Below are 22,121 nucleotides of genomic sequence, written 5' to 3'. Positions count from 1 at the left end.
AATATTGATCCAAGGGGAGTAGTTTACCAATGGATAGAACAGCCAATGAGCCCAAATCCAAGAATAAAAGGACCCACTGAGTAATATATTCACTAGTAAGTCAAGGGGAGGGGGGAGGAGGGAGGCTTAAGTGAGAAAAAAATAGCTTTTTGACATTCCAAAGACAAACAGTATGAATAGTAGCTGAAATATATAGTGGAGGCAGAATTAAAAAACAAAAATACAAGGAAAGTACTTCCAAACAGGTTGAAATAGAAGCAGAAATTGTCATTAAAGCAGCAATAAACCAGAAGAAAAATAAAAAATAAAAGATAAAATGCAAAAGTGGGTCAAATTAAAGGAAATCAAATGTAAATGAGAAAATGTACCTTAATACTAAGAAAGCCAATTATAAGAGAGCTATGTTAGTCCTGATCCTTCCATTTCCTTTCTTTGTTTTTACTGCTATTGTTTTAAATGGAAGCAACATACAGTCCCGACTTATGTAACCAGAGTACTTGCTTCTCCTTAAGTGATGAATTTGGGAGTCAAGATATTCCTGCTCTCAAATCTCACCTTTGATGCTTTCTAACAAAAACACTAGAGGTGATCCTGAGCAATTAATCCAGCCTTTTGGAGCCTGTTTCCTTACCTATTATATAAGGGTAACATATGTAGTACCTCCAAATAGCTCAAAGTATTATGAGGATCAAATGAATATGTTAAGCATTCTTTATGAATGCCAGAGCTTGTAAACCTAAACGAAGAGAATCTCTTTCTTAGGATTTCAGGATATTACATCAGTAATGAATTGTCAAAGGACAGGAAAACTAGCTAAGTGGCACAGTGGTTAGAGTGCCAGGCCTAGAGTCAGGAAGATTATCTTTCCAAGTTCAAATCTGGCCTCAAATACTAGTCTAGCCATGGACCCTGGTCAAGTCACTTACCCCTGTTTGCCTCAGTTCCTCATCTGTAAAATGAGCTGGGAAAGGAAATTGCAAACCACTGCAGTATCTTTGCCAAGAAAAGCCCAAATGGAGTCACAGAGACTTGGACATGACTGAAACAACTGAGCAACAATTATGTTCTTAGCAATTACGGAGGACCTCAAAGAGCTTCTGTTTTTGTGGGTTATACCTACATATGTTTACTGTGTTAGAAATTTAAAAGCTTAATATGATTATGAGTATAGTTTTGATATCATGGATATTCTAGAAGGGTCTCGGGGGCTTCTAGGGGTTCCCAGATCATATTTTGAGAACCACTGATGTACAACTTGTTTTCTTTCTAATGTATAAAGAAAGTTAAAATTGTATGTATATGCATACATATACTTATATGCATATATACCTACATATAATATATAGTGTTATAGTTTAAGTCTGTTATAAATGTTATATTTATGTGTGTGATATATATATGTATGTGTATATATACGTGAAAAATAATATAGTTGTTTCTGTGGTATGATTTGATAAACCAATACTGGAGGGAGGAACTATAAAAATGAAGGAATAGCATCTATATCTTAATTGCAAAGGTGCCATTAGTAATTAAATGGTATGCTTCATTGTAATAATCATAGTGAAAGAATGCAAAAAGTTGCTAACATTTTCTTTTCTTATGGCTAGTACATACATAAAATTTAAGCAAGTCTTTATTTGAAGCAGTTATTGTCATGCAATGTAGGAAAAATTAATTGGTGTATTTTCCTTCCGTGTATTTATCTTCAAAGGGTTGATTATATTGATAATTCATTCTCTCAGTTTCACAATAGCTGCATTTTTCATGTGATAGCAATGACACTGCAAAGTTCACTTTACAACCAACTTCCGATTCAGCACTAGAAACTTTTCAAAAGACTCAATGGCAGCACATTTACAAATATACTATTTATAATGAATGCAATCGATACAGGATGACTTATAAAAAAGGCAAGGCATTTTTTATATAGACATAACAATCAACAGTACAAGTGAGATTAAAAGTACATTTTTTGTAGGCTGTTTACACTTTGTTTCGCTCTTAACCACAACTGAAATGTGGCTAAATATTTTCCACAGTCTAATTTCTATGCAGACCTGGCTAAGAACCACATATCAGAAGATGCATGGATCTCTGCCAGAACAAAACCCCAAACCATTAGATATTGTTTGTAGATACTGTCGTGTTTGCAATTGTTCTAACTGTGCCTGGTAAATTTCTGTGTTGTGCAAATGACTGCCAACTGTACATCTAATTAAAAGCAAGTTTTGACATGCAGTTTAAAGATACAACTGAAGTGCACTAATGACTATACAAAAATACTTTGCTGCATTCAAACTGTTGAATTACTACAAGGAGACTTTGTAATCTGTGATATGTTAAAAGGCTGAATTAAAGTTCAAGGTCAGGAAAAAGGGGACAACTCATGAGAATTAAGATTATTTGGTGGCATATTTTATAATTTCTGTAATTTAAATTTATATTGAAAAAAAGTAAGCATTTTGAGGAGTAACCTGAAACATTCCTCCTTACACTGGATTTTGAGATGATAATAAAAGGGGAGAGGGAAGGGAGGGTTAGATTTAAGTGCTCACCAGTTAGACAGATTTGCTGAGCAAAAGTATTCCGTGAAATCATTAGAAGAAAATGAATATATATGGCTGATGCAAAAGCTACTCGGTTTATGTAGCTTTCAAAAGTTTGAACATGCCAATTTCTACATAACACTGGCAAAGGTCAAAGGTGAACATGACAGCACGAAGTCTAAAGGACATTCATTGAAGCACCAACTATCCTACAATAAAACTTTGCAAATAGGATCCCTTTTAGGTTTTCCATAACATAATACATGCTAAACATGTCACTCACATAATCCTATTATCCAGTCTATACTAGGATCGTTCTTCGCAGAACAATCTGAGGCAGCATGGTGTAACAGAAAGAGTCCTGGATTTGGAGTCATCCTGACTCTAACAAATGTTATTAGCTGTTGGACCTGGGAAAAATTACTTAGCCTAAGACTCAATTTCCTCATCTCTAAAGTGTGGTAATCATACTTGCACTACACCTCCACAGCTCACAGAATCATTGTGAAGAAAGTACTTTGAAAACCTATGTAAATGCGAGCTGTTATTATCAGTGACATAGCTGTGACCAGACTATTATGGTTATTCTCTCCCACCCTTCTCCATCAGTATGAAGAGGAAAGAGCAAAAATGTCTTTCTCTCCGGGTCACCACTATTGCCCAAGAATAAGTACCTACTCTGAAATGTCTTAGTTGTAATTGGTTTATTCGGATTAACTTCATTTACTTAGATGTTAAATGTATGTGAGATCCAATAACATTAAGAAAAAGCTTTTCTTTTTCTTTCTTGGGTACTAATTAACTTTTATTTAATTAAAATTTAAATCCAGTAAAACTGACTTTATATACATATACATATATACACACATACACACACAAATGGAATTTTCTATTTGCTTCTCAAAGTTTTTAATAATTTATTATTTCCCCTTCATAATTTCTGTTATCAACTTCACACCACACTATATTTACTAATGTAGTACTGTATTTTATTACCCCATGACAGACCCATGATATGTGATATAAATTTTAGCTCTCACGGATTCCCTCTTGAATTTCCGGTAAATAGCATGATTTTCTTACATTCAGAATATATAGATTCTTGCATCACAAAAGATTGTCACCTTCCTAATCTCCACTAATTGATTCCAGAGGGAGTATTTGTCATAGGATCGGAGCAATACTGAAATAGAAAGTTATAACTAAGGCATCTGGTTCAATAACTTACTACTAATTCTGGTAGAAAGAAATATTTTATCTTTATCTTGTTTTGCCTAGCAATACCAATTCCTTCTCTTGCCTATTTTGAATTTATATTGCTTGCCTCTCTATTGTGAATCTGATCACGAACTATTTGTACAGATAAGCAAAAGTAGTCTGCCTGTTGAAATTTGGCACAATACACAGACGAAAGGTATGCACAAAGCATAATGGGGAATTTGGAAAATATTTTGCCACAGAATAGTTTTAACTGATTCACACTACAAGGTAGACAAATTAGATATATTTAAGTAAACCATTAAAAAGCTCATTCCAATTACAGTACCCAACTTTTAAAATCACAATTTCAAAAATACATTTTATGCATATTTTTGTTCCTAGAGTTTCTATCTCAAATTTTTTGGGGTTTTTGGGGGGTGTTTGTATTTTTTTATTTCCACAAAACTCTTTAGTATTACCCCTTTTGACTATAGGAAGTAACCACTTGGGAAATGGAAACACACACACACACACACACACACACACACACACACACACACACACACCTCCTTAAAATGTTGCATTACCATTTAGCTACCATACATTAAGAGAAGGGAAATTTAAAAAAAAAAATGGATCTGTTTCATATTGTAGTCTTCTTCTACATTTTTTGTTTTATTTATTCACAGGATAATGGAGAGACTGGTCATATTTTCTTTAAAAGAAAGCAGCAAGCATGGTATTTTAGGTAAACCAACTACTCATCCCACTGCAGTTTCAGGAAGAGGGTCACCTCTAATCGTTCATCATTTCAGCAATACACCTTAAAAAGGTGAAAATTCAGAACAAGCTATTTACATATGAAACATCTTGGTTTAATGAGCATAGTCCAATTAAAGTTCATGCTGTTTCTGGCTAGCAGAGGCAAAGAAATCCATGTGCTGTTTTACAAGGAAGCAGCCATTAGAAGACGTTTGACCTTTGCTCATTAAAAGTCTCTGCAATGGCTGCTCATTTTCTCTTTTTCAGGTAGCTTCAGTATTACATTAAAATTGTGTTCATCATTGCCCCATTGTAATAGATCAACAAATTAAAAAGATATTCCCTTTATTAAAATAGAGGAACACCTACGTCTTAAGAGACATGGGACACTCATTTTTATTTTAATTTCCAATTATTTTTCAGAAGTTGGAGTATGGTCTTCAAAGTCCAAGTTTCAGCATCTTCATATTTTAACACCTTTATGCTGGGGGGAGAAAAATCCTTTGCTCTATTTAGAGCAGCAAAAAACTAAATTTTTTTATCAACAAAATTTAAACTGAAAAGCCACAGTAGATGGAAAAAGAGAAAAAAAAAGGGATATTACTTGGTAAATCCAGTGACATCTACAATAGTTTACAGCACATTTAAACCCCTTAGGGTTTTATATCTCCACCTGCCTTTCATTTAGAAGTTCTTCCTTTTGAAAATGTCAGATAAATAAGAATAGTGATTCCAGCCTAAGGCAGTACAATCCATAAGTGAACTGAGTTGGGGGCAGGGACACTACCACCTTACTCTTCCATCCCAATAATTGACAAATTTGTTCAAAATATACAATTCCCACTTAAATGGTAATAGTCAAATAGCAATCTGCAATTTATATCTATTACAAAGTAGAGTTTTGGGATACCAACTGGAATGTAACTGCCCTTTTATTCTCCACAATAATGAAAAAAATTTATACTGGCACTACAAAAGGAACAGTATTGTAGGAAATGTGTGCCACTTAGACAACACTGTTAGCCTTAATGCAATATGGAAAACGAAAAGATATCAGAAAGTACATGCACAACTTACAGTATTTCCATTGAGCTATCAACAGCTTCTTTGCACAACTCAATATGTGCCTCTTTTTCATGACTGCAGTAACTACTGAGGGAAAGGGTGAAGTGAAAATGAATGGTACTGATACTGAACTGAATTGTTTGAAGCAAGTGTCCCACATAATAGGGAAAAGTGCATTGAGTTCAGCAGCAACACAGCACAGTGTGAAGATATTGTGCTTGGATGCAGAAATTCCAGGATTGAAAGATGTACAAGGCAAGTTAAGATATAAAACCAGAGTACATTGTTAAATAACCCTAAAACTTACATATATTGCAGTGTTTAAAAAGTAGGAGACATTCAATTCATTTCATTATACAAGGATGGGGAGAAATCTTCAACATTATTTGATGTCATTTATGTCATAATAAATACATATCTATTTAAGATTGTATATTTATACATAAAGTGTGTGGATGATATTTTCTTGCCAATCAAACTGTATTAGATTTTGGATAACTGCAACTTCCCATAACAACAATTGCTTTTCACTGAACCGATTATGTTTATTATTTATTGATTATTTCTTCTCCCAATCTGAAAAGATTATTTGTGCTAGAAAAAGATGTCATGTCCCCTTTTCCTCTCCCCCAACCCCTACCCAAAGGCTCAGTTCAGATATGTTTTTTCTCACAAATGATAATTCAGAGAAGCATAATTACAAGAATTCAAGCCTTTTGGCTACATCTTTCCACTTTACCAGTTATTTCATCGAGTAAATCTTTTTGTATATAAACTAGCTGATACAAATTCTTCAGCAGAAGCATATAAATTCTAGTTATGATTGATTAAAACAGAGCAAATCAAAACAAATAAAAAAATCCAGTGATTTACTCTGACTGTAAACAATATATAAAAAACCATTTCTGTTTCAAATCTCAAAATAAGTTAAAGAAAAATTCTATCTTTAGGGCATATGACATTACAGGGTTCTGACATGGGGAAGGGAAAAATGAATATGAAAAGTTGCAACAAATATTTGTACATTATTATTCCTAATAGAAAGTTTATATAACAATACTAATTTTGTCCCTTAAATTTAATAATTTTTTAATTTGTTGGCAAATGTATTAAGTATACTGGTATTCCATATGACTCCACAGACAAAAATCCATCGAATTCAGCAAAAAAAACTCAAACAAGCATTTTGTACAGAATAAAAAAAATCTAAATGGCTATGATTCCTCTATTAGCTGAAACACATAATGCAGTCTGAATAAATCTGCCATATATATATCAATATCTACAAAAAGATACAGATATAGATATGAGACAACATTAATGCAGTTTATATTTTGTACAGTGTATGGGACCAAATGATTTACATCAGACCATGGCACGATAGGGACCTTGCATCTTTAGAAACTGAATGATGAAAGAAGGTCCTCCTGCAACAATCTGAGGTGGAAGGTGACTGAGTGGACAGTTTTCAATACTCATGATTGACAGTTTGCTGCAGAGAGCCAACTCAAAAGGAAGGCCATGAAGGTTAGGGTTGTCATTCAAATATAACTCTTCTAGGTTCTCCAGTGTACCTGAGTAAATACAATTAATAAATAATTACACAAAGTCTGGCAAATAGGAGGCACTTAATAAATGATGATAGTTGACTTAAGTTTGAATCTGTCATAGGCACTCTGTGTATTCATTCTTCCTCCTTACATTTCCTTTTTAAGATGATCCTAAACTTCCTTCCATATCAAGAGACCCTTCTTGGCACTACTTCTCACAGTTCTTCTATGTACTGATGTGGCCATTTTATATAATATTCATAAACCCTGTCAGAGTATTAAGTTGGAATATGCATGGCAATGAAGCCATAATTAAGCTTAGTATATTTCCTTGGCCTATCTTGTAGGTATACAACAAAAAGTCTTTTATGAGGAGTCAAATGTCCACTAGATATCTGATTATGCTAGAAACCTTCATGTTATCCTTCCATTTTCTAAACACCAAAATTTTGCATTCCCTCCTAAGTAGCACCCTTTGGGAGGGTCACTGAGACACCATCGCAATAGTGGAAAGAATACTGGGGCTAGGGTTCCTCAGATTCAAAACCCTACTATACCAATTAATATTTTGTATTCTGAAAAGCTGAAATATCAACTAGCCCATCCAATTTTATGCCATTTTTATGAAACTAAAATGAAAATATATAGGAATTCACTTCACTAAAATAATAATATATAGGAAATATACTAAGCTTAAGCAGTCATAAAAATGAAAGTTTTCATTAATAATCATCATAGTATGCCATAAGGAAATGACCTTTTGGCAGAGGTATTATTTATTTTCAAGAAAGTCTCTCACAAATGGTAGCCTTAAATTAAGGGCAAATAATTCCTTTTTTAAGTAAGACTACAAATAATCTCTTGTCAGGAATATTAAATATCCAGGAAATATTTATTTCATAGAAAATCTAGTGTCTTTTTGAAGTACTAATACCATTAAGGATGGTACAAACTAAATTAGCTAACTCTTGGTAATTACAAACACTAACAGGGTTACGTGTGACCTCTGATTTAAAGGCTTACATTACTAAGCCATAAATACTGCCTCATTTCATATCAACAGGTTTTCAGTACAAAGTTAATGATCAGAAATTATATCATACCAATTTCTTCAGGAAGATGGGCCAGTAGGTTCTCTCCAAGGCCAAGATGTGTGAGATTGGTAAGGTGACCAATTCCTCTGGGAAGATTATTCAACTGGTTGTTCGTTAGGACTAATTTCTAAAGGATTAATTATTTTTAAAAGAAAAAGTGTTACATTTTCCTGTGGCAAAGGGGTATGTTAGAATACATATCTACTAAATTAACAAAACAAATTCTTACAGAACATTTACAGAAAACATGATAGGACTATATTTAGCCTTTATAAAAGATGAATTGTTTTCATTAAAGAAAATGGAAAGCATTCACTTATTTGGAATTGTTTTAGAAATTAATCTTTTTGAAGGCGAAGAATAAAAGGGCTCCAGACTCCAGCCACTGTCATAGATCTCAGCTCCTAGCATATTTCAGGGCCAAGGTCTGGGGTGGGGGGAGGGGGGTGGGGGAGATAGCCTAGGCAAAAGTTAATTTATTTACATGAAGACATAAATGGGTTTTATGGAGTTTCAGGGTACTCTTTACCTGTGAGCCATATTCCTAACTTTAAATGACTATACAGGGAGTTACTTGCCAGCCCAAGGAATTAGGATAATAGCTCAAGTCTTCCCATGTCACCTGATTATCCCATAATCAAGAATGTTTTACCCCTCATACCAAAGCCACAGGGTACCTGGCAGAACACCAGATACGGTAACCCAAGGCACTGACCACTTTTTATATACAAAGAATATAAAATGCCCCAAGTTCCACTAGGAAAACAGTGGCATGTGGTAATAAAATGCTATCCCTGGATATAGAGGGAATAAAAAGTCTTTCTCTCTGACAAAGGGATTGATTGAATATAAAGGGACACTGACTCCTGTATGGATCAATTCCCTAAGACATAAACCCACCAAGAATTCCAAATGGACATTTTGATTCTGTTATCATAGGATTTAGAGTTAGAAGGTAATTGGTGAGGACCTAATCCAAATTCATTTACATTATGTAGGGAACAAGAAGTCTAGAGAAGTCAAGTGATTTGCTCAAAGCAAAACACATAATAAGGAGTAGAGCCAAGATTCAAACCCCAGACCTCTGATTCCAAATTCTATACACTTAAAAGAAGTTTGTTTGTTTTTTAATTTTTTAAAACCTTTACTGTCCATCTCAGAATCAATACTGTGTATTGGCTCCAAGGCAGAAGAGAAGTAAAGGCTAGGCAATGGAGGTTAAGTGACTTGCCCAGGGTCACGCAGCTAGGAAGTGTCTAAGGCCAGATTTGAACCCAGGACCTCCCATCTCTAGGCCTGGTTCTCCATCCACTGAGCCACCTAACTGCTTCCCAAATTTCATATACTTTAGATAATGTTTGACAGGTTGTTTTACAAAATATATTCACTATAAGCTTAGTATTATGGTCTAGGTATTTTATTTCTCATAGGGACACTGAGGCACATTTCTTACTTTCCTTTTCTTTGTATTTCAAGAGAGGCAGTATTATAATGAAATGAAGGTACAAAAGGAGTTGTAATCTGTCGTTTTTATCTGTCCTTAACACATTGCCCTGAACCTAGGTAACCAGTGAATAATTTGAATTAATAGACTAGATGATCCCTAACATCTTTCATCCCAATTAATTCAATGATGCTGAAACTGATTCAAGATATAGACCAAATTCAAGAGAAAAAAGAATATATAAAACAAGATATATAACAAATGTGTAGAACAAACAGAATGATTATTTTGACATTATTTTACCTGTAAATCTTTAAGGTAAGCAATTTCATTCGGCAGGGATTCCAGTTTGTTCTCCTCTAAGTCCAATTCTCTTAATTTCCGAAGGTTTCCAAGGCCATGCGGGAGCTTCTTCAGAACATTGTTTGATAATATTAGAACCTAAAGAGAAATGAAAAAATGGTTTCTGATAGGTGATGCAAAGGAAAGGAACTCAATTCTATATTAACACTATATGACTCAGAACTTAATAAAGAGGCCTATTTCACTAAAAGGGCAGGGAGAGTGTGAATGATGGCAGGTGAGGGAGTTTCATATCCCAACCCTCTCACTGGTTTTGTTATCAAGAAAACTTGATGAGCTTCCATTTTTTAATTATAAAATATGGATAATAATAACTATAATAAATACTCTATGGGGTAGTTGTAAAGCTCCAATGAGATAATTATGTATAAAATTTTGTAAACTTTAAACTACTACAAAGTTATTGTTATAATGATGATGTATAAAATAAAGAAAAATAAAAACTTTAATTTTTGTTACATAATTGTATATATACCTAAAATTTCATTTTGGGGGCAAACTTGATTATACTATGAAAATAAAAGTATTTTTCACTTAACTAGCACAAAGCATACCTATTTAAAAGGGGAAAAAAAGTCAAGTTGAAATTCTTTTCCATTAAATTATTAAAAAATGGCAAATAAGTCAATGCTTCTTTTGTTTTTAAACCCTTAACTTCTGTGTATTGGTTCCAAGGCAGAAGAGTGGTAAGGGTGGGCAATGGGGGTCAAGTGACTTGCCCAGGGTCACACCATGGGAAGTGTCTGAGGCCAGATTTGAACCTAGGACCTCCCATCTCTAGGCCTGACTCTCAATCCACTGGGCTACCCAGCTGCCCCCTAGTCAATGCTTCTACATGCCACTATTTACATTTAATATTTTAAGAATTAATCACAAGAGTCTACCAACTATGATAAAAGATTATTTTTTTAAAAGCCTCTCAAAATATCACATGAAGTTAAATTATGCCTGCTCACAATGCTAATTTTTCTACTTGAATACCTTTTGGAAATAAATATAGACCTACTAAAGTTGAGGTAAACATTTTTTACAAAACAGCTTATAGTCTTCAAATATATGAACTATTTGGGGGTATGCACAGCTTGATATTTTCAGACAGGCACTGAATTTCAACCTTAACTTGATCAGAGAACAAAGCTGAGTTTGTTATAGGGTTCTGCCATATTTAATTACTATCTCTGCCCAAATATAACTTGCTTTTAATTTAAGCCTCTACAAATTGAATAATTCTGGAAGGAATCTAAACAGCTGCATTTTCTCAAAGACTCACCTCAAGAGACACAAGCCCTGATACATCCTCAGGGATTTTTGCAAGCTGATTGGTAGCTAAATTCAATTCTACCATACTGGTCCAAGTTCCAAAGTCCAAAGGAAGTGAGGTTAACTGATTGTCCTAGGAAATTAGAAAGCAAAACAACATTTAAAATAGAAAAACTAAGAGTGGAAAGAAGGATGACCATTATAGGAGAATAAAAAAAAATCCTATTTCTGTCAACTATAGCCTGATAATATAAAATGAAAATACTTCATATATTTTGTTTAGAAGCCCAGAGGCTTCTCCAAAAAAAAAAAGCAGACTTCTGTTTAGAGATTATGATGGAAAACTCCTCCTAATATCTGATCATTTACACTGCAAATTATAAACTATGAACAGAACAGTATTTTAAATTCCAGAGGTCTTGGTCACTGTGATGGTTTATTTGGGAGAAGAATACATGTACAAAAACTTAAACTGTTACTACAAAGAATGTTCAAGTATAGGGTGGATAACCTACTTGTCAGAAATAAAACCTCTTATCTGAAATACTAAAGAGAAGATTGAGTTGAATAGGAGGCTAGTATAGACAGCCCTTTCCAATTCTAAAAATCTATGTGCATGACAAAGAAATTAATAAGTTCAAAAAGAAAAAAATAATTTGCATTTCAGAAAGAAACTAGGAAAAATCATGAATTCTTTTAATACTGGTCAGACATGTTAAGATTGAAAGAAAAAAAATAAAGACCTTTAGATGACAATTGAAAACATACACAAATGGATAAATCTCTAGCTTTTCATTTAAGAACATGATCTTTAAGGGAAGCTACAAAAGAACACACTAATATAAAAATTCAAAGTTTCTCTTTAAAAACAGTGACTTAAACCATGCACATAATTGACCATATCAACAAGCAAAGCAACAAAAATCACATTATTATCTCAATAGATGCTGGAAAAGCCTTTGACAAAATACAATACTCATTCCTATTGAAAACACTAGAAAGTATAGGAATAGAAGGTCCTTTTGTAAAAATATTAAACAGTATATATCTAAAACCATCAGCAAGCATCATCTGCAATGGGGATATATTAGAAACATTCCCAATAAGATCAGGAGTGAAACAAGGATGCCCATTATCATCTCTATTATTTAACATTGTACTAGAAACACTAGCAGTAGCAATTTAGAGATGGAAAAAGAAATTGAAGGTATTAAAATAGGCAATGAGAAGACTAAACTATCACTCTTTGCAGATGATATAATGGTCTGCTTAAAAGAATCCTAGGGAATCAACTAAAAAGCTAGTAGAAAGAATCAACAACAAGTTGCAGGATACAAAATAAACCCACATAAATCATCAGCATTTCTATATATTTCCAACACATCTCAACAGCAAGAGTTAGAAAGAGAAACACCATTTAACATTACCCTAGAAAATATAAAATACTTAGGAATCTATTTGCCAAGACAAACACAGGAATCATACAAACATGACTACAAAACACTTTCCACATAATTAAAACTAGATCTAAACAATTGGAAAAACATTAATTGCTCATGGGTAGGATGAGCTAAAATAATAAAAATTACTATCTTACCCAAATTAATTTACTTATTTAGTGTTATACCTATCAAACTACCAAGAAACTTTTTTACTGAATTAGAAAAAAACTATAACAAAGTTTATTTGGAAGAACAAAAGATCAAGAATATCAAGGGAAATAATGAAAAAAAAAACATGAAGGAAGTTGGCCTAACAGTACCAGATCTTAAGCAGTACTATTAAAGCAGTGGTCATCAAAACAATATGGTTCTGGCTAAGAGATAGAAGGGACGATCCATGGAATAGACTTGGGGTAAGTGACCTCAGCAAGACAGACTATGATAAACCCAAAGAGCCCAGCTTTTGGAACAAAAATACACTATTTGACAAAAACTGCTGGGAAAATTGGAAAACAATATGGGAAATATTAGGTTTAGACCAACATCTCACACCCTACACCAAGATAAACTCAGAATGGGTGAATGACTTGAATATAAAGAAGGAAACTATAAGTAAATTAAGTGAACACAGAACAGTCATATACTTGTCAGATCTTTGGAAAAGGAAAGATTTTAAGACCAAGCAAGAGTTAGGAAAAAATTATAAAATATAAAATAAATAATTTTGATTACATTAAGTTAAAAAGTTTTTGTAGAAACAAAACCAATGTAACCAAAATTAAGAGGGAAGTAACAAATTGGGAAAAGATCTTTATAACAAAAACCTCTAACAAAGGCCTAATTATTCAAATTTATAAGGAGCTAAATCAATTGAAAAAAAAATCAAGCTATTCCCCAATTGATAAAATGGGCAAGGGACAAGAATAGGCAATTTTCAGATAAGGAAATCAAAACTATCAATATGCACATAAAAATGTTCTAAATCTCTTACAATTAGAGAAATGCAAATCAAAACAACTCTGAGGTACCACCTAACACCTAGTAGATTGACTAAAATGACAGCAAAGGAAAGTGATAAATGTTGGAGGGGATGTGGCAAAATTGGGACATTAATGCACTGCTGATGGAGTTGTGAACTGATCCAACCATTCTGGATGGCAATTTGGAATTATGCCCAAAGGGTTAAAAGACTGTCTGCCTTTTGATCCAGTCTGCTAGGTTTATACCCCCAAAGAGATAATAAGGAAAAAGACTTGTACAAAAATAATTATAGCTGTGCTCTTTGTGGTGGCAAAAAATTGGAAAATGAGGGGATGCCCTTCAATTGGGGAATGGCTGAACAAATTGTGGTATTTGTTGGTGATGGAATACTATTATGCTCAAAGGAATAATGAACTGGAGGAATTCCATGAGAACTGGAAAGACCTCCAGGAATTGATGCAGAGTGAAAGGAGTAGAACCAGGAGAACATTATACACAGAGACTGATACACTGTGGTACAATCGAACATAACGGACTTCTCTACTAGCAGCAATGCAAGGATCCAGAGCGAGGCTGAGGGAGGTATGAAAAAGAAAATTAGTCACATTCAGAGGAAGAACTGTGGGAGTAGAAACACAGAAGAAAAAACAACTATTTGATCACATGGGTTGATGGGGATATGTTTGGGACATAGACTCTAAATGATCACTCTAATGCAAATATCAATAATATGGAAATAGGTCTTGATCAATGACACATGTAAAACCCAGTGGAATTGCATGTCGGCTACAGGAGGGGGTGTGGGAAGGGAGGGAAAGAACATGAATTTTGTAAAATGGAAAAACATTCTAAATTAATTAAATAAATAAAATTTCCCAGATTCAAAAAATAAAAATAAATTAAAATAGTGACTTATTAGAAAAAATTTCAAACCTACTGCTTTTTTATTCAAAAGTTATTTAGAAAATAGTCAAATATTTTCATTCTTGACATTAAATAATTTTTGCTTAGAAAAATTTTCATCTTTAGAAAAAAAGGGGGGAGGGGGAGAGAACCAGGCTTTTACTTAGCCTTTAAAACTGCTTTGAAGAAAAAGCTTTGTTAATATTTGACATAATATTTTAAGAGAGATTTAAACCAAGGACTGTTGTAGATTTTTAACAGAGGAAAAAAAGACAGGCCTAGTTTTTATGGAGCTGTCAAACTTATTCAAGATCACAATTTCTTTAAAATGTATTATCAAATTGAAAAATAAATTGTATTACTTTGTTTCTAAATCTCCTGCTTCATTCCAAATATTCAAAATTAGTGCTACTGTCACAAAAGTCTCATGTGTCTAAACTAATGAAAAACCAATTTCATCCAATGTCCAAGATTTTAAGGATGAACCTGTTTTTCTTAGTAGAAACACAATATTGGGGAATACAAGCAAATGTGAGGAGCCCAACCATAGGGTTGTAACTCAACACACATTCACAGAAATGAGTGTAATTTGTCTATTTGTGTATATGTATGTGTATACATATACATATTATGTGCATACTATATACATATTATATTCATATACATACAATGAATGGAATAGTATTTTACATTTCAGTGGTCTTGGTCACTGTGAAGATTTATTTGAGAGAAGAATACATGTACAAAAACTTAGACTGTTCCTAGAAGGAATGTGTGTATACATACACACACACACACACACACACACACACACACACACATTCTGCTGTTCAGGCCTCCACTGACTTTTCGCTTCATGATTTAAACCCACATGATAGCATCTACATAAAGAATTTCAAATGTACTGGGTCAACTGAACCTGCTTATGATGGACTGTTCCAAGTCCTATTGACTACACCAACAGCCCTTAAAATTGGGGAGAGGGACTCATTGATTCATTGTAGCCATGTAAAACAAGTACCTTCTGTTGATAACAAATAATTGACTGTATTGATTGTATTTGACTATTGATCATGATAAGACTTCCCTATTGTTAGATCTATACTATTTTGTTGCACTATATTTTCTTGATTTTTCTACTTGAACAAATTGCCCTTATAGGAAAACACATATATTATCTCAAAAAAAATCTATATTAGTGACCTATATTGACCTGATGCACCTTTTTGTAACATTTTGTGCCTTATGTAAAATTATTTTGTAGGATGTATTATTGCTGCTATACCTCCATTACTTTGTCTACCTCATTTGCACTCACACTGCAGATCATGGCAAGTTAAAGAGGAAATGAATCTTATTTTTTTGGCAAGTAGCCTCTATATTTTACCTCTATGATGTGATATATATATACATTTCTGATAATTTTCATTACTGTTTTTCTTCCTGCATGTGCAATACACAATTTGATTTTTTTCTCTCATTTTTTGTATCTGAAGCACATGTCACCAGTATTGAAAAGATTTTTTAACTGTTTTGATTTTTTCAATAGAATAACCTAGATGTCCATTTGCCTAGCATATAATGCATACCCAAAAAGCTTTCGAGTATGGCAACCTGCCACAAATTATTTAACTATTATGAGACATATGCTCCATGAATATGTCAAATTCAAGAAAAAATGGACCACAAAGGAGCACAAAAGTTAACCTGCACCAGCTGTGTGACCCTGGGCAAGTCACTTGACCCCCATTGCCCACCCTTACCAATCTTCCACCTATGAAACAATACACCGAAGTACAAGGGTTAAAAAAAAAAAAAAAAAGTTAACCTGCAAAGTGCCACACGAGCACAAAAGGTAAAAGAGACCAAACCAATCCTATGGGGATTGATTAGATTCTGTGCAAAGAGCACAAAGATTTGATCAAGTGTGAGATTCAAGGTTGTGGCTGTTTAATATGTGTTTAAATACAGGACTTCCTTGTACCACACTCTCTATCAAGTACATAACATCGATTGTTCTGACTCCATTATCCTGGAAAGCAAAGAAAAGTGTCAAACCAGGGAATGCTATTTCCCAACTGGTTTGAGGTCTAGTCTCTTTTTCTATTCTCTTTCATAATATGACAACTTACTATGGTCCAGAATGCTAAACTGGGTTAGTGAGTAATTGTCATTGCAGGCTTATGGGACATGGATCATTACAAGAACCTGTTATGATTTGTGAAATTTTTCTTTTTTCCTAGAATTTTTCCACAGTTTTTGATATTCTATATTTCACTCAGAGGTTAATTTAATTTTTATTTTTAAAATTTCTTTGAATTATTTGATAATTGATTCATATGCCTATTAACTTGACCATGTGTATCCCTATGTGATTCATATGTGTATCCCTATATCCTCCTCGGGAGGGGAATGTGTTAATATCCTCCTCAGGGGGAATGTATTTTTATTTTGTAATGAAAAGTTTTAAGTTCCTTTTGAGAAAAAAAAAATTTTTTTTAAGGTAAGAAATTTACTGCCTCCCAGAATCCAGAGACTGAACTCCTTGCAGAAGATGCCATAGAGATGCTCACAGAGACCACATGCTGTTCCAGGAGTTCCTGAGCAAACTGAATGTGCAGAATTGGACTTTGGGAGGTTGAATACATTTGTTTATATGTACTTTGTTGTACCAAAGGGGACTGCTCCCTAATTGGTTTTGTTCTTGATTCCCCTTTGTTTCCTTATCCCCGAGTTGTTGTATTTTCCCTGTGTAAATATTGTATTTATCTTAGTTAATTATGTTTAAAATGATCCATTGGGGAGAATGATCTTCCAAAGGATCTCAAGGGGGAATGTGTAGGTGGAAAATTTGCCATACCTTAGCTACATTCCCAGCATCCTTTTAAGTACATCCTCATTTGACATACTGAGGCTTGGGAGATAAATTTCGCTGAAATCCATGCCGCCGGGCTCTTTGGGGGCTTTGTTTTGGGAAAGCACTGCAGTTGTGAGTCTCTGGCTCTCTTTGCTCTACTCACTTGACTGAAAGAATCCTTTTCTTTTTCTGCTCTTTTTGATTATTATTAAAATCCTATATGTTTTTAAATACTAGGATTATTTATTCATTTTTACTCCTACAATATGAATATTTAGATAGAAAGATACATGTATGTCTATGTGTTTGTATGTATACATACACCCATATATGCCTATATATGTGTATATGTCTATCTATATCTATCTAAATAATAGATACATGGACACACAAACATCAAAACAAAGAAAAAACAATACATTTGAAGTTACATTGTTACCAGTGCCTAAAAAATTACCAACAAGGATTCTCCACAGAACAGAAATTCTTACCTTCATATTCAGCTTGCTTAATACTTTTGCTCTGGAGAAAATTCCAAATGGAATTTTATTGATTCTGTTGTGTTCCATATTGAGGGAATAGATGGTGGAGAATTGAGATGGACCACCCACAGGATACGACTGGAAGCAATTTCTAGCTAGTGTCAAACTATTCAGATTCACAAGACTTGATAATAGACCCTGTAGAGTTTGAAATACAAAGAAGTAGAATCATTAGTAAAATTACACATTCTGTTCATTACCTTCAAGATAAGTAGTAACAAGAAAATCTTGGAATATATATTCTAAATCATGCCAAAACTGGATCATTTATAGAAGGGCAAAAAAACAAAAGGATAAATGTAGCCTAAGCATCCATTAAGAAACATTTAAAAGCATTATCATTGTAACTTTTCACCATAACTTCAGAAAAGCAGCATCAAAAAAGCTCTGCACAAGTGGTATGCACCTAATTGAAAATGGTGTCCTTAGGACTTTGACTATAATGTTGAGTAAATGATATAGGTTTTTTTTTTTAAACCTTAAGGTCTTAGATTCTGTGTATTAGTTCTAAGGCTAAAGAGTTGTAAGGCCTAGCCAATGGAGATATGACTTGTCCATGGAAGTATGTGTGACTAGCCTCAGGGGTCACATATTTAAGAGTTATATGAGGTCATATTTGAACCCAGAACCTCCCATCTCCAGACCTAGTTTTCTATCCACAACCTAGATAAAGTCTTAATTTCAACAAATATGTTCAAATTGTGATTACACATTTGTATTTCTAACACAGATCTAGCTGTCAGTATATTCAAGCATTAACAGTGGAAATCTAATAAGAACTTTCAGGGAGATTTATGTAAAACAGTAAGTATAAAATATATTAAAATAAATTTGGAGAAAGGAGGGAAATAACATCTGTGGAGGTAGAGAGAATCAGGAAAGGCCATTCTTAGGGAGATAGGCATTAATGTTTTCTCAGGTAAAGGCTGGATGAGTATTCGTGAGATATATTGTAAAAGGATACTCGGGATTACATAGTTTGGCCTAGGATGGCAACTGACACCTATAAATAAAATTTCATGATTCTGTAAAGGAATCAAATATATTTAAACTCCTAAAATTATTCTTTATAAATGAAACCCTAATTGATAGGAAAATCATTATTACTTATTGAGCACTTTAGTCACTGAAGACTATAGGACATCACTGCATTGCTATCGTTTATGTTCACTTATGGCCTAAATAGAAGACAATCTACATACTCTAATTCTAGGGACTACATTATAAGAACTGATAATGATAACCATTAGCATTCAATTTATGGAATTACATAATTTCTGAGTTTGTTGGGACTCTGCCAGTCATTTAGTCCAACTCACACCATAAAAATACTTTCCACCATAACATACCCAGTCAACAAAAAGTCATTTATCTTTTTGCCTGAAGACACTCCATGATGGGAGAACCCACTGCCTATTGTGGCAGCCCACTGTACTTTTTAGACAACTCTAATTGCTGTTTTTCCTTACAGCAAGACTAAATTTATTTCTTTTTGACTTTTAGTTGATGTTGTCATCTGGTATCAAACAGAATAAGTCTAATCCTTTTTCTATATAACAAGTCTTCATATCCTTCAAAATAACTAATGTATTGCCCCCCAGGGTCTTCACTGAACAAAATACTCCCAATTCCTTCAACCAATTCATCTTATGACATAGATTCAAGGTCCTTCATCATACTACTTGCCCTCCTTCAAGTTCTCCAATTCGTCAATGACCTTACTAAATGGTGGCACTCAGAAATGAACACTATTTCTGATGTCTGATAAGAGCAAAGTCCAAAAGGACTATCACCTCATTATTCCCAGTCCTACAAGTCATGCCTCTCTTAATGAAGCTAAATATCACATTTTGGGAGGGAAAGACAGCTGCATCACTGATGACATACTGAGGTTGAATTCCACCTTTTTTTCCATTTTGCTGTTTCAACATGCCATGTGAAGTTGATTTTTTTTAAATCTTAAGTGTAAGACTACATTTACCCTTTATGAATTTCATTTTATTAGATTCAACCCAATAATCTAGTCTGTTAAAACATTTTTGGACCCTGACTCATCATGCATTGTGTTACCTATCATTCCCAGCTTTGTATCATCTAAGTGTACCATCTATGACTTTATCCAAGTCACTGATAAAAATATTAAATAGTCACGAGGCAAAGCAGATATTCTTGGGGTACTTTACTAGAGACCTTCTGACAAGATGACATGAAGCCATTAATGACTACTCTTTGAATTTAGCCATTCAAATAATTCTGAATCCATCTAATGCTGTTACTGCCTGGTCCAAAGCTGTCTCCAAAGTGACAGACCTAGTGAATCAGAGGACCATAACACAACCACCAAAGAGCCAAAGAGTGAAGAGATGGAGTCACAATGTATCTTTTCTTTGAGCTTTTCTCTAACATAACCAAACCTATCCTTCATTTATTAGCCTAATACTCCTTATTCCTGCACCAAGCAAGTTCTCAATCTTCTTCCTTTTTGCATTAAGTACTGATCCATCAGAACATTTATAGCCTACCCACAGAAGCAACTTTGAAGGTGCCACTGGGGAAAATTCCACACTCCTCTACAACCCCTAATCACCTCATAGCTGTGGCACATACCCCTCAAGGAGCAGACTCTGCTCCAGAGCAGTGATCAATGAGTAGAAGTCCTGTCTTCTCTATTACCTTTTCTTTTTGGATAGGACAGAATTGTAGAGGATGAGAAAGTGGAGGTGAGTTCCCAATCTGTATACTGGGTCTCATTATCTTTCCTCCCTCCAAACAGCCTACACCTCTTCTGAATTTTTCTATTTCCATAAAAGCATCCTTCAAGTCACCTAGGTTGCTGAGCATATTGACATTCCTAACTCCTCACCTTCACCAGTCCCACAAATCCAAACAGTTGCCAATCTTTTTACTTCTATTCTCTTCATACCTATACCCATCACCCTAGTTCAGACCCTTATCATCTCTCCAGTGGTCTATTAAAATTGCCATCACATTGGTCTCCTTGCTTCAAATTTCTCCCCACTCCAACCTGTGTTCAAATAAATATACCTGCCAAAGTGATTTTTTCCAAAGTGCAAGTCTGACCATGTTTTTCCAATACACAACAAACTAATGGCTCCTGATTGACTACAGGACCAAATATAAACTTCTCTCTTTGGCACTTAAAGCCCTACACAACCTAATACCAACCTTTTTAAAAAAATCGTATTACATAAAAAATACTTTTTATTTCATCTTTATCTTCATTTCCATATTTATGTTTATATTATACCTAATATTAATATTATAGTACATGTTTAGGAATTGAGACTAGACCTATGATTTCACAGGCAGAAGGAATTCCCAGGAGAGAAAACTTGTACCAATGCAGGCTGACACCCTCAACGTAAACCCTGAAGTTGCCAAGAGCCCTGAGAGGTTAAGCAACTTGCCCGAGGCTATATATCTAGCATATGTCTCCCCAGGTCTTTTGGCTTCTTGACCAGACTCACTGTGACAGGCTGGCCTTCAATAAATGTTTATCACTTGCAAATAAATATACATAAATTGGGACTGAATGCTCAAAATATGTTAGTGATAAGAGTTGTGCAATCAAAAGACCTAGAAAATTCTGGTCTAATCCACATCTTTCCAATTTCTTGCCCAAAACTATACTTTATCAAAAGCTTTGCTAGAACCTGGGTAAACAGTACCTCCAGATGTCCCTTCATCTACTAGTTTAAGTAATAGTACCTTTAGTAAGGAAATACAGTTGGCATATTCTTGAAGAAGCCATGCTGTCTTTTGAAATCACCATTTTCTTTTCTAGATGTTTACTATCTTGTTAATGATCCATTCTAGAATATCCCCAAGAATCAAAGTGAAGATCATTGGCCAATAGTCTGAAGTTTTATTTTATTGCCTTTTTTGAAAATCCACACATTTTCTCTATTCCAAATGCATTTCTCCCACTCTTCATTAGCTTTCAAATACCAAGGATGATGAGTTAGTAATCAAAATGCCATTTCTTTTGGTATCCAAGAATGCATAGTGCAACTAGACTGGGGAACTTGAATTTATCAAGCACAGGAAGGTGTTCTGATCGCCCTACTTATCTTGGGTACCAACTCCTT

The 22,121-nt window shown here is 34.1% G+C and overlaps 1 protein-coding gene across 2 annotated transcripts in view; it reads right to left on the bottom strand.

The window, feature by feature from the left end:
- Positions 1-6,531: 6,531 nt before the first annotated feature.
- SHOC2 (SHOC2 leucine rich repeat scaffold protein) overlaps positions 6,532-22,121 on the bottom strand; it is a 147,414-nt gene continuing 131,824 nt past the window's right edge. For both annotated transcript variants that reach the window (XM_044665573.1, XM_044665572.1), the window contains exons 5-9: positions 17,962-18,150; positions 11,298-11,420; positions 9,968-10,105; positions 8,230-8,347; positions 6,532-7,150 (exon numbers count right to left, since the gene is read on the bottom strand). In XM_044665573.1, coding sequence (XP_044521508.1) covers positions 6,942-7,150; positions 8,230-8,347; positions 9,968-10,105; positions 11,298-11,420; positions 17,962-18,150 — 777 coding nt within the window. In that variant the 3' untranslated portion in view covers positions 6,532-6,941. The remainder of the gene's footprint in view (positions 7,151-8,229; positions 8,348-9,967; positions 10,106-11,297; positions 11,421-17,961; positions 18,151-22,121) is intronic.

The sequence above is a fragment of the Gracilinanus agilis genome, chromosome 2, assembly GCF_016433145.1.
Source record: "Gracilinanus agilis isolate LMUSP501 chromosome 2, AgileGrace, whole genome shotgun sequence".
In the NCBI taxonomy this organism is placed as follows: Eukaryota; Metazoa; Chordata; class Mammalia; order Didelphimorphia; family Didelphidae; genus Gracilinanus; species Gracilinanus agilis.
The sequence above is the reverse complement of the archived record's forward strand: the minus strand, read 5'-3'. Positions and strand labels throughout refer to the sequence as shown.